The 14268-nt window shown below is 35.5% G+C and overlaps 2 protein-coding genes across 7 annotated transcripts; one reads left to right on the top strand and one right to left on the bottom strand.

Moving 5' to 3' along the window:
- Positions 1–458: 458 nt before the first annotated feature.
- On the top strand, positions 459–12306 carry LOC108378593 (endoplasmic reticulum metallopeptidase 1-like). Its single transcript, XM_017634893.1, has 13 exons — positions 459–570; positions 3495–4008; positions 4076–4250; positions 4317–4401; positions 7622–7742; positions 7849–8003; positions 9596–9979; positions 10044–10224; positions 10302–10486; positions 10563–10706; positions 10773–10875; positions 11683–12077; positions 12139–12306. The coding sequence occupies exons 1-13, from the start codon at positions 547–549 to the stop codon at positions 12304–12306; spliced, it is 2634 nt and encodes an 877-aa protein (XP_017490382.1). The 5' UTR covers positions 459–546.
- LOC108378594 (trafficking protein particle complex subunit 2-like protein) lies at positions 12010–14165 on the bottom strand. Of its 6 annotated transcripts, none has more exons than XM_017634897.1 (6): positions 14054–14165; positions 12904–13076; positions 12754–12841; positions 12573–12652; positions 12413–12482; positions 12010–12293 (listed from the first exon to the last, which is right to left on the bottom strand). In XM_017634897.1, the coding sequence occupies exons 1-5, from the start codon at positions 14075–14077 to the stop codon at positions 12437–12439; spliced, it is 411 nt and encodes a 136-aa protein (XP_017490386.1). In that variant the 5' UTR covers positions 14078–14165; the 3' UTR covers positions 12010–12293; positions 12413–12436. The 6 variants fall into 6 exon arrangements, 5 of the variants coding, with proteins under 5 accessions (XP_017490386.1, XP_017490384.1, XP_017490388.1 ...); XM_017634895.1 differs by lacking the exon at positions 14054–14165 and adding an exon at positions 13784–13910; XM_017634899.1 differs by lacking the exon at positions 14054–14165 and adding an exon at positions 13358–13492.
- Positions 14166–14268: the final 103 nt, after the last annotated feature.

The following is a 14268-nucleotide window of genomic DNA, read 5'->3' on the forward strand; positions in this document are numbered from 1 at the left end:
TAAAACTAGTCTTAACATTTTACAGAAATCGTTGCCGATATTTTATGCTTATCGATATTATTATTGTCATCATTATAAACACTTCAACTAAAAAAAAAAAAACAGCGCTTAATGTTCGTGTGCATTTTATAAGGCGAGAGTAATGGAAGAATCCACTAAACTATGAGCCAGTTACAGCTCAGAAAAATTAGCGAAAGTCCTTGATTAACAAATTCTAAAACACTAGCCCATATTTGGCATAAAAGTTTGGCATGTCTAGCGATGAACGTGGTTAGCAACCGTCTTTTTAACAATTCTATAAATTTTAAACGCAGCAATTAGGCTTTTAGGAAAATAACTCTTTTTTTTCTGCGCAATGCAAAAGCTTTTAAGCTTATCATTGCTACGATATATTATTAGGCCTACATAAAATTTTTAGGTAGTTTGCTTATAAATCAGTCCGCTGTTTGCGTAGATTTGTCAGTCTTTTGTTGGACCACGCAGTTGGTGCAATACTTTAATTAACATTCAGTTAAATTAAGAAGAAATTATAGAAAGTGTTTGAAAATGGCCGACGAGGACGTGAAGAAAGTAAGTAAGAATATTTAGTATGAAACATTTCCAAGAATCGAAATTTTGTTCAAGCGAAACTTATAATTATAGAATCAACCACAAAACATTTAAAGGATGTGAATATACATTTTTTTTTTTGTTTTGGCTATTAATCAGTTTAAGGCATCTCGTGCTTAAGCTTAAGTCGTGCATTGGTGTTAAATATGTATAACACTCCCGTTGTTAAAGGTTTCCACTCATGTGACAGCCTATTGTCATTATCCATCCAACGCAACGTGCTAACTACTGCATGCGAATACCCGTTTGGGGTCCCTAGTGTTGTATGTAATTAAAAGAAAATATCACTATATATCGCCACCTAAAGGGGCCGCTTTGGTGTAGTGGTAAGCAGTGCGCGCTTTCACTCATCAGCACCTGAGTTCAAGCCTTGGTCAAAGCAACATCGCAAAAAATACAGAAAAAGGTTTTTTCTCAACAGCGGTCGTCCCTCGGCAGGCAATGGCAAACCTCCGAGTGTATTTTGTGCCATGAAAAACAGCTTCTCATAAAAATACAATCGTCGCCGTTCGGAGTCGGCGTAAGACTGTAGGTCCCTTCGCTTTGTGTGACAACATCAAGGCGCACGCCACAAGTCGGAGGAGAAGCTCGGCCAAACACTCACATATGTGTAAGCGCCAATTTATTATTATTATTATTAAAGGGAAAAATGCGCCAAGTCCATTTTTCTTTTATTGTTCAGGAGCAGGCTCACCGATGTTCTTAAGCAATTCGAGACAGCAGTAGTTTGATGTTTCTATATCCCAGCAGTACTACAAAAACTCGAGCATATTTCAGAGGTCAGAGGCACCATTTTTTTCGCATTATCGCGTTTCGTTATTGGATTAAGGATCCAACGGACGCAACGGAGCATTTTTCGTCTTATTATTATAGCAATTTTTGCCTTCTAGATGTATTTTTTAGCCACGACGATGTTTGATTTTTTAATGCGGGTCCCACTGGAAAAATCTAATGGAAAAATGCTCGACCTTATTTCGAAAAAGTATTTAATCTTCCCAAATTTACCTGGGTCAATAAATGGTTCAATAGCGTAGAAACATCCTGTAGAGAGCCATAACTGAGCGTTGCCGGCATACGGGGAGGAAAGAAAATAAAAGAGAAGGACATGAGTTCGATGAGCGTGAGATGAGACTCCAAACTTCTTTTAAAAAATAAGCAAGCAATAAAATGGTTTTTACACCGGGTCGTGTGGACATGTAGATGGAAATCTTTTACAGAATACGCTTTCAAATGGTGATACAGGCAGTTAGCATGTTTGATGAAGGCGATGCTCACATCCTTCCACTAGATCAAGACGAAGAAAGGCCAGCAATAATGCGGCTTAAACACAATAAGGCCCCAGGAGCCGAAGACAAACCGGTTCAAAGCCGGCGGCGAGGAGCTAGTAAAGTGCATGTGCCAACTGTTAAGCAGAATTTTGCCTTTATGAATACAATACTGGAATCTCAGAGAGTACTTGACCTAATTCACAAGAAGGAATCTCCTACTATTTGCGCCAGTAACCGCGGGATAAGCCTTCTCAACGATATTGTGTGGAAAATTTAAACCTCCCATAAACCAACTAGTTGAATCTTATCAGTGCGTTTTCAGACCTGGTAAATCCACTATTGACCAGATTTTTACAGTGCATCAAACTCTCTAAAGGACGGAGGCCAATCAAATCGACACCCATCTCCTTTTCATCGATTTTAAATCCGCTTTTGATAGCGCGAAGAAAAGCAACCTCTACGACGATATGTCTAAATTTAGGATTCTTGCCGTGGAGCAAAACTTTAAGCACCGCAAAATTTGGGAAGAACCTGTCCGCGCTATTCGAGACCGAGTGAGGTTTTTGACATAGATTTCCTTAATCTGATGTTGAAAAGTGTAGTACGTGCTGCTAATCTGAACCGCAGCGACATTGCAACTGCGTTACTGGAACCGCCAGCCCAAAATCCACACCAAACTGTGATTCGTTGTGCCTCCATCCCTCATGATAATTTAATTTTTTTTTTCTATCGGCTTCAACATTTTCATCACTAATATTTACGCGTTATTCAACTGATAAGTTCTCCATGACTAAGTTCGCCAAAGCCTGTAGTACCAACTATCTGAAAAGCACCTTAACAAATCACAAATAATTGCTGTCAAAGAACTGCATCACCCTTTATATGATAAAAAGATGCAGATGACATTGGCACTGCTGGCCTTAACACCGGAGCCATCAACACAGTGTTTTCAAGCTAAGAGAAGGAGGCAAATGTGGTAGGTGTTGCGGTGAATGAGGACAAGTGAATTTACATCCTGGCAACAAATAAATAGTCTTCATATAGTTCACTGTTGGCAGTCATATCTTTGAAGTAGGAAAGCACGTTCGAGATCGAGCGAAGAATAACTCTGTGCAAACATGTGCTACTTTGGACTCGACAGTTAAAATCACGTTCTACAAATCTCTCTTCATGCCCGTCCTTTTGTGTGGCGATTAGACGGCTTTGCTGACTTTCGAGAGACTTATACCCAAATTGGTCCAACTCGTATTCGTGGACGGACAACAAGGAAAGCAAGGGCGCCCACGAACATAATGGAAGAAGAACCAAGTGCAGGAGGTTATAATAACTTTAACATGCTCTCTGCCTACTACCGAAGCAAACTATTAACTATCAGGCATAGCTTTTTATTGTTTTTGATTAGTCACCTCCGTTGACATCATAGTAGGTAGAGAAACAAACCTCGGCATGTGCCTATAATATGGCTAAGTCTAGGCTAATCCGTAAGTGTTTCAAAATGTCAATACTATTTTATTAGTAGTGCATTTAAATAAGGGATAACATTACATAACAAAAATCTAGCTCAGACTCCATCTACATCTCAGTTATATATTACTGATTTATCTTTTCGTTCAACAGGCTGCACCGGATGAAGAACAGGTGCCAACTGAACCCGTCACGTCTAAGAAAAAGAAATCTTCCAAAGTTGGCTGGATACTTGCACCAGCATTTCTAATTATTTGGCCTGCAATCTTGTATGCCATTGTCATACCACTTTTCCTATCATTACCCGAAGGAATTACAATCGCAAGCGAGAGCTCATATCCTGGTCAATTCATAGCCGAACGTGCCGAAAATATACTATACGATTTCAACCATATCGGACCAAAAGTGGTGGGAAGTGATGCAAATGAAAACCATACAGTAGAACTGCTTAAAAATGAATTGGAAAAGATTAGAAGTGTTATGCAGGAGGATCTCTTCGAATTGGATGTCGATGTGCAGGTTGTCTCTGGCGCTTATATGCATTGGCAAATGGTGAATATGTATCAGGCGGTGCAAAACGTTGTGGTACGTATTAGGAGTAAAAATTCCACCAGCGAAGCGGCCTTACTCATGAACAGCCATTTTGACTCGAAACCTGGCAGTCCAGGTAAGTAAATCGAGATTGAGTGTAGGGCGATGAATATGAGTCTGCTTATTTGAAAAATTATACATAGGTGCCGGTGATGATGGCACTATGGTTGTTATATTGCTCGAGACTCTGCGCGTGCTCGCCACAACTCGGCAAACTTTCAAACATCCCATTGTGTTTCTATTCAATGGCGCCGAAGAGAATCCTTTGCAGGCCTCACACGGTTTTGTTACCCAACACGAATGGGCTAAAAATTGCAAGTAAGTGTGGGGATTTATGGGTTGCGGATGAAAATTGTACATGACTATAAAAATATATATTATTAGAGCGGTCATTAACTTGGATTCAGCAGGTAGCGGTGGTCGTGAAATTCTCTTCCAAGCCGGACCCAATCACCCATGGTTAATGAAAGTAAGTAGCAGTTTGTAGTTGTGGGGAATTAATTTTTTGTTATCGGCAAGACTGAAAGAGGCAACTGCCTTGTCGAAGCAACGTGACATTTGTTATTCTCGCTGTTAGAAAAAAGGAACAGTTCAACGCCTTCGTCTTGGTCTGCAGGCTGTATCGGAGACACAGCCGCTAAATTTAAACGTGGAATGCGTGGTATGGTTTAGAGGACATCCAAGTCAAAAACGAAAGCACACACTTAGAAAAATATATCGATAACAAAAGCAATAATGATATCGATAGCGAAATCGATAACAAGATCGATAAAAATATCGATAATAAAATCGATAGTAAAATCGATAAAAAATTCGATAAAAATATCGATAACAAAATCGGTTACAAAAATCTATTACAAAATCGGCAACAAAATCGACTAAAATATCGATAAAAAATATCATTTATTATATCGATAAGTTCCGAAAATATCGATCGCAATATCAATAACAATATCGATAAAAAATTCGATAACAAAACCGATAAAATATCGATAACAAAACCGATAAAATGTCGATTATTATATCGATAAGTCCTGTGAATTCCGACAATCTCTAAAATCCTGAAATAGTGCAAAATGATGACGAACTGATTTTGTATGGAAAATTATTTATGCCCATATATTTGAATCAAATAAACATACTATACCAAATGAAAGGAAATATCTTGAATTGATTAAAGAAAACAAAAACAAAATCATTCGAGCGGTTTTCGAGCATTTTGGAAATAAATAAAAAAAAATTGCGAATTTTGTCCACAATTTTTTGCATTCAAATGCGTAATATTTATTTCTCGAACTTATCTAAAATTTGTACACGATAATATTTCTATTGCTCCAAAGAACTTACATATATCCCGAAAATGAAACTTTTACCTGCAAATCGTAAGTTGCTAGAGCACTTTAAAGGCTCAAAATTTACCTCAAATTAAGCCAATATTTACCGTTGTTTCTACAACAGAAACCGAATTGGTTACTAACAAAAATGAATCTGTCGTTTGGTTTGGAAATTGGTCTTTGAAACGCCACACCCTTCCTTCAAATCGCTTCATTAGTTATCGTACAATAAGCGTTTTCGTAAGGCTCTAAAAATTACAACTACAACATTTGAGCATAGCCTCCATATCGAAACGTAAGACGTATTCTATGTAAAAAAAAAAACAAATATTTTTCTGGGCCTAGGGGCCACCACCAATCAAAATCCGCTTTATTGCAACAGTATTGAATGAAGCCGGTTAAAATAAATGCATGAGGAGAGCCAATGTTTCGCGCTTCCGAAATTTGCTTTTAGTTAATATTTAAATACAAATTACCCCTTCGATTACATGGGCATGCCTTATCAATTTTCCCACCGTTTATATAATTGAAAGTTTACGTTTTATCTTACTTCCACGATAACTATTGATTTTAATTGAGTAGTCAATAAAAAAACACATGAAAAAATGATTTTAACAGCCAGCACACTTACGGTAGAGATTTATCAATCCAGTGTATTGGAATTGTGTAAAACAATTTGGAAAACTTTTTTTTGCTATTTCTGATTAAAAGTCGGCAAAACTTTTGTATAATTTAGATAAGGTTAAATTACTATGTTCAATACTTTGAGAGTGTGAAGTGTGATTGTACACGCGATTTGTTGATACTCGTTCTCAATCAAATGTCAATTTAACGGATTTTTATTTGGTCGTAAACAGCTATTAGAGCTAAAAATAAAATGTATACAAACATATGTACATTAGGGTGGTTCAAAAATAAATAGGAGAATCAACTTTTTTAAAAGAATAGGAAGTGCCAGATATTTCAGTGAGATGCAAGTAAAAATATATCTATTTTATACATTTATAAGGGATGTTCCATTCTAACCGGAAGAGAGCTATATCCAAAAATTGGTGCAATACAAAAAATGTTCAAGGGCTCAAAATGTTTTTACACTTTTGCTCTTTTAAAAGCACTGCGGCGATTTTGGAAATTAAGTTCAATGTGATGGCTTCAGTGGAAGTGATGAAATTCATCAAACTCACAAACCGACAAATATTATCATTGATAAAATTTCCAAACCCTGATAAATGAAATGGAAGGATACTTTTTTAAGCATTGTTGAGGTCACTGAATAAAAATATGGTGTCGGTTTTAAAAATTTGATTGAAAACAGCGGATCCAAGATGAAGGACGATTTCTTTTTTATTTAACAGTTTTGCTCTAAATCAGGTATCAGATTTTAAAAATTTTAACTTTACCGTGATAAACGGTAGATTAAATATGGATCCGCAAATTTAGAATTTTCAAAATCTGACCCCGAGTCTTAAGTTTCGACCAAAACTGTTGCACTAAAAAAAAAATCGCCCTCCTACAGCGTCCATCCTTACACAAACACAGAAAACACTTTGAGTATATCAATACAGTTAACATCAGGGAGTGTTAAACTTTTTGTCAAAAAAGTCGATCAGTAATCTTTATTTTTCATCGATATGTTTTGGTAAAATTTTACTTTTTTTCATCAAAAAAACAGCTAACAGGTTAATCAAAAATAACAGTTAAGATTTTACTTCTATTTTTTGGATCAAAAATAACTGAGTATTTACTATTGATCGAATAGCGATAAAAATTTTTCATTATTTTTAAACTATAACGTTTTCTTTTCATATAAATCAAGTCTTAACTGTTATTTTTGACTGAAGCATACCGTTAAAAACGATTTATTGTTGACTTTTTTGAAAAAAATCAAATACAATTTAATCACTGAAAATTTGTATTAGGAGTAGTATATAAATAAATAAATATTTAATTATCAGAGAAAAATTCTTTCTGCAAAAAAAAGCTTTTATTTTAGAACCAGATACATTCAATCTTCCCATGACAGTCGGGTCTACGTAACCGGAACCACCCAAATCGACATGTAAATCCAATGGCCAAGGACTGTTACTCCTGCTGATTGCCGGTAACTCTTTGGGGGATTTTTGTAATTTATTATTTTTTCTTAGCAACATTAGTTCTGCAAATATGAACGCGAATAATGTATTTTATGTTTAAAACGGCAACTGATTGATCTTCTTTAAACAAAACTTCCCGAAGAGATATTAGCATTATTTTCACCCAAAAATTACTTTTCATTTATGTTTTATCGGGGTACTATTTACGCCGGGTATTGAATCAAATTATGTGCATGTTTGAAAACTTTACTAAAAATTACAGATCTACCATCGTAACGCTAAACGTTCATTTGCGACAACATTCGCAGAGGAATTATTCCAATCCGGCATTATACCTTCGGATACAGACTTTAGAATATTTAAAAATTTCGGTGATATACCTGGTAAGCCCCTGCAAATGAGTAAACCAAAGTGAAAATTTTAACAAAAAAGTGAAACGAGCTACTAAATTAAAAAAAAAATATATATATTTTCCCAACGTGTTTATAGGCTTGGATATTGCACATTTTAAAAATGGCTATGTATACCACACGAAATTCGATAGGATTGATGTTATACCACGTGGAACGCTGCAATCTACAGGTGATAATATATTGGCACTTGCGCGTGCTTTCAGCAATTCTACAGAATTAAAAGATCCAGAGGTAGGTAAAAAAGAGTATAGCTCCCTACAGCAAATAGATCTTAACAATAAAAATATTTACATACATATTTTTGGAAAAAAAAGTTAACGAAAATTAAAGCTTCATTTTCAAATTAGTTTATTCATCCGGTAAATATTAAAAAAAAAATAACAAAAATAATAGAGATTTCTTTAAACACAAAGACTTTTAAATTTTCCGGATTCATTGTTCTAATTCTGAACTAAAGTTGAAGTTGAGTTCACAACTAAAAAGCGTTCAGAACTTTTCTCAGTTGCTCTCCCAGAGAGAGAAACGCAACAACAACCACCAGAAAAGTTCTGAACTGTAAAGATGAATCCGTTTAGTTCAAAACTTTTCTTCCATGTGGTTGTTGTTGTATTTCTATCTTTGGAAGAAAAAGTTCAGAACAAGAACGATGAACCCACCATGATGAAATTATAAACAGGTGAAGTAATAAAAAAGCTGTATCGCTTTATTTTCCTGACATTTGGTTATCTTATAAAAATTTGTAAAAGCAAATCTTTCTTCTCGCTCTAATTACTACACCCATGATAAAAAAAATAGCAAGTTAGAACAGCTGAGAGGAATTTTCCGAATTCCTGACGTTTGCAAACAATTTAATTTTATAATTTTACAAACAAACTCACACACACATTCTCATTTTCAATCTCAAACAACAACAACTTTGAACAATTCCTTTTTTTTACTCTCAATTTTATATGATTTTAAAATGTTGGCAAACTTCAAAAAAAAAATTCATAGCCGACGAATTGAGAGAACGGTTTTACCTTACTATGTTTTTATCATGACTACGATCGGTATAAATTCACCATGGAATCCGCCTTAGAGGGATTGTCTACACAAGGTGTATTAAAAAAGGTGTGATTGACAACTCAGTACGGCTCTCTTTTAAGGTTCTATATTGCCCAAAAATATAAACAAACGATTCAAAGCTTATATTTTTTCAATTATATAAACGTGAGAATATAAATTTATAATGCATTTAAAAAAGAGATAATTTTTTCGGTTTTGTCGTAAACATTTTCGTTTTACTTTTAAAGTTGAGTGATTTATAAATATTCGCGCCCAACACTTATAAAAGGTTCATTTTAAAAGCATAAGATAAACATAATACTACAAACGTTTATTTAAAACTTAATTTAGCAAGCTTACCAAGGCGAATTTGATAAGATGGTGTTGGAGCGACAGCTGGGTTTTTCGCTATGGAGAGTCTGATGTGTTTGTTGTAATTCAAACCAATGACAGTATGAATACCACATATAACTTTTTAGTGTAATTTTTTACTTATACCACCTTATTAAATTCGCCTTGACGCTCTCTTTACTTTTAAAACCACTTATAGCTCAGTTATGCATACTTTGCACTGCACTGCATAGCATGTCATCTTTACGTACATATCAATGCTGTGCATTAGGTAACCGCTTACATGCAAAGCTCATTTAACAGATTCCTTATGGGACAACTCTCAAGCAATGCCAAGTATGCATAACTGAGCCATTACAGAGATGCTTATTGGGTAATTGATGTATTTTTATGTTCACATTATTTTCTTTATTTCTATGAAAATACAGAATCATGCCAGTGGCCATGCAATCTTCTATGATTTCCTCGGACTTTTCGTCATCGAATACACCGAAGATACAGGCAAAATTATTAACACAGCCGTTGTTGTTGTTGCTCTAGTACTAGTTGCCATATCCCTATGGTGTATTGCTGAAGATTCTTTCATTTCCATCTGCAGCGTGTTCAAACTCTTCTCGCTGATATTCATTCTACATTTGGTGGGCTGGATATTGGCTCTCGCTTTGCCTTTACTTGTGGCAGTTGCACTCGATAGTGCTGCAAGTTCTATGACTTGGTTTACAAACAAATGGCTAGTTTTGGGCTTATATGCTTGCCCGGCACTTTTCGGATTGAGTGTGCCCACATTACTCTATCTGAGCATAAGTCGGAATGTAAGAGTCTAAGCGGTGGAAAATCTGATTTTTATTACTTAAATTAATTTCGTTCTCTCAAAAGGATAAGGTGTCACACCCATATCGCCTTCAACTGGTCTATCACGCGCACACACTAATCCTCTCGGTGGCTTGTATTGCTCTCACATATGTTGGCATACGCAGCTCGTACTTTCTAATGATTTCACTAATCTTCCAAGACATCGCTTTGATAATAAATTTTGTGACCACGCTCTATCGACGAGGTGAGTTGGCGTTCAATTCAAGATACATAAAAAATAATGGAACTAACAAATTTTTAAAATTTGTATCGCACTGACAGCCTATTACTGGTCTATCTTCGTCACGCTGAGTCAAATTATTCCCTTCCTCTACTTCACCTCTCTTTACAATGCTTTGCTTACCGCTCTTGTTCCCATGATGGGCCGATTTGGTACCTCAACTAATCCGGATTTGATTATCGCTCTGCTAACCACATTAGGAACCCTGTTGGCCATGGGTTATTTGGTAAGTTTTACAGTATGTTGAAATTTTCGGTGTAATATACATACAAACGTACATACATCCCTCTGGCTCTTTACAGATCCCACTGTTAAATATATTCAGACGCCCTAAATTGGTTCTACTCATCCTTCCCACTGTGACAATAGTTTTTGGTGCTCTCACGCTAACACTGATCGGATTCCCATACCGACCCCAAACTAATGTGGAACGTGTCCATGTTTTGGTAAGTACATATCTATACCGTTAAATTTAGTTGGTACAATTTATTATTATTTCTTTTCCGATTCAGCAAGTACAACGTGTTTTCTATGATTATGATGGATCCGTAAGTCTCAATGACTCTGGTTATTATTTCGACTTTCAAGACAGGCGTAAAAATCTACCCCTCGAATGTGAGTGAAGTTATTTAGTGTTTACATGGATTCATAACACAGAAACATAATACATTAGACATACATATAACCATACATACATGTAACCTTAATTCACAAAGGCCGTAAACAGCAAATTTTCTATTTTACAGAAAAAGCAAAAAATATTATAAAAAGTAAAAATTTATTTGTGGAATGAGGGTAGGTTTATAGCAGTACTTATGAGAACAAAATAATGGAAATTTTAATTTGAGTTAATGTCGGGTATTTGCCTTCGAAATTTATGTTCGGACGTTACTGGAAAAGAAAGCGACTTCGATATGACCATCAAAGTCAACCGATCTCGCAAATTGTCATGCATGGAGAGCACAATCTACAAAAGTAATTAGAAGATAAAATAATGAAGTTCACAAAATGTGGTATAAAAGCAAACTAAAGGTTGGATTAACTTTAAAACAGTTTTATATGTGCGTTCGGGACGTTACGTTAAAACCAATGCTATTTAGAGCTTTGTTTCAAGAAGTAAGAAGGGCAAATCAGATTTCTCAAATAAATTTGAAAAGAAATATGAAATAAGATTATGTTGTATTATGCCCTTTTGACACAAAAATTTGAGAACTCGAATAGCATGCATTTTTTGCGATTTTGGTTGACTATTTCTCGGATTCGCCCATATCCTACCAAAATCCGTGAAAAACTGAGTTTTGAAAAAAGGTTTTGGTTAAGGCCCTTGAAAATTAAGGTGACGACGATGTGTACATATAAACAATATTTTAACACCTCAGGGAGTTAAGAAATTAATACTCTTTTAATATTATTTCTTTTCAGCCTATGTCGATCTAGAGGATTTATATTATGTGAGCAAGAATTGTTCCACATATATGTTTTGCGGTGTACCCGTGTTTAACCACCGCTTTCAAAAAGCGGTTAAATATGCCGCTTGGCTACCGCGTGAAGAGCCCATCGAATTGCCCGGCAGAGCCAACCTTACACTCATCAGCAAAACTGCCAATGCTAGCGACGAAAGCGTACGTTTCGAATTCGAACTGCAAGGACCACCGCATATGAGCATCTTTGTGCAACCAATCGACGACGTAGTGGTGAGCAGTTGGTCGTTCTTGGAAGAAATGCTTCAGAACAAGGCCACATATCAGCCACCTTATCACATCTATTTCTCGTATGGCAAGGAAAATACCCCATTAAGTTTTTACATTGATTTGAAGGTAAATAAGAAATTTTTAAATGCATTAAAAATTAATTTAGGTATAATTTTCAAAATTTCAGAAAGATGACAGTGACTTTGATGAACCCCTTATGCAGCTGGGTATTTCAGGGCACTTCGTGAGTGGTGAATGGGAACGTGATGCCGAAACGAAGAAATTCCTCGCAGAACTTCCACCATACACTTATGCTGAGGAGTGGCCCACCTCCTATGATGTCTATACATTTTAAGCATTGATAACAAAAAAAAAAATTGTTAGGCATATATTGTTTATAGTATTGTTATGCAATTTTGTGTATTTGCAGGATAATGCTATATAATAAATAACGAGCTTACACAGTAAATAAACTAAAGAGTTTTCTAGGCATTGCCTCCCATAATTTTCTGCACGGCCCGATCAAATTTTCTGCGTTAATAAAAGAGTAAAAACAAGAGTATAAAAATAAAACGAGTATTTTATTTAAAAAAAAAAGACTCAGTATCGATGCAGACTTACTTGGATGTCAGTGGCTCGCCCGGCGCATAAAAAGGATTACAAATCGCATCCGTGTATAGCATATGCAAATTTCGAAACATCTTTGAGATAAAGTATAAAAAAAAAATCAATGAGAGTTTATTAAGGAAGTTATTTGATTATAAAACTTAATACTTAAAGATGTATTTTGTGCAATACTCACCGCCCGCACTTCATTCTCCCGCAATGCTATATTTCCAGAGTCCACGACAATGATGAACTTAATTTTTGTATTTGTTACAAACCCATATCTGAATAAAAAAAAAATATTAAATAAATGAAATAGTAACACATATGTGTGAGCGTTGTTTACATTTTGTGAGTCTCTGTGGAGTACAGCATGCCTAAGTAGAGTTCCTTCGATTCTGGTGTGCCCTTACTCAGTGGTTGGCACTTTTCTTCAACAACGTCGAGTGCTGCATGTACACGATATTGTAACTCTAGCTCTTTGTCCATATCGGCTGTAGTTAAGTACAAAGGCGCATTCTAAAATAATACAATATTTAAAATTGAATATTACTGTCAGCGTTTTTTTCTTCTTCTTTTACATTTCTGTATGTGAGCTTAGTAGCCCAGTACCAGAACCATTTACCAAACAGATGCAAATAAGCAACCATTAATCATCCAATTATACTGCGTGCATTGGTTAAGGATTCTAATTATAATTACGAATATACTATTTTGAAACATTATTCAAAACCTAATGGTAAAGAGCAATGGATAGTTTCTGTATGGAACAATTGCAGGATCGTTAACTTATATCTGACCGTGGATAGTCACTTCTGCAGCATTCCCCAAACTAATGAGCTCTTATGATAATTATCATTCCTTGATTAGATTCGGTAGCGGATTCGACCCGGTATCGTTATCCCGTCTGTTTTTCCTTTTCGGATTTCCGGTGCTGCCCTATGGAACTTTCGATAACATGTTATTGATTAATTTTATTGAAACAATCGTTGCACGATTATTTGGTTCTAGAGTTATTATAACCGGTTCTCTTTGGCCAGTATTACTTTACCTACACTACTGGCAACCTTTCGAGACTCGTTAGAGCAGTGCTTTTGTTTACTACAGCGATCAAATGGAGAAAACTTTATTTTATGTTTTAGATACCACTAGAAAAATATATTCACCAACATTCCCTAAAGATGTTTGTTTTTGCACAAATTTTCTTTTATAAAAATAAAACTTACATCCTTGCCAATTATTGAAATACACACAGCCATTGCTAAAACCAGCCCGATATTTCAGTCACCCAAAAATCTTACGTTGCCAGACGTACGTAAACGAATTAAACTAAACTTCTATACAAGTTATAAGACAAAAACGATAAATTTAATTAAAGTTGCTTTAAAATCAAATATGATGATGCATAATTATTGCAGTTTAATTTATTTAAAATTTTCAGCACTAGAAACTTAAATAAGAACGGTAAGTAGATCCATTACTCCTATATTACATACATGCACTGTACCCAAAACATGCATCACTTCTGGAAAAACAACAACTGTCGTATCATATGTTTACAAATTTGTTGATAGCAAGTGATATCGATTTGCATTTATTAGTTTGTAGCAATTGGAATATCACGGTAATCTAAAAACATGGCATTAGAGCCACCAGCACCACCCGCTGCTCCGGGCCGGATTCAACGACCTCATCGGCCCTTGCCATTTCC

This window comes from Rhagoletis zephyria, unplaced genomic scaffold (genome assembly GCF_001687245.7).
Source record: "Rhagoletis zephyria isolate East Lansing unplaced genomic scaffold, Rhagoletis_zephyria_1.1 Rzeph_scaffold_14490, whole genome shotgun sequence".
Lineage (NCBI taxonomy): Eukaryota > Metazoa > Arthropoda > Insecta > Diptera > Tephritidae > Rhagoletis > Rhagoletis zephyria.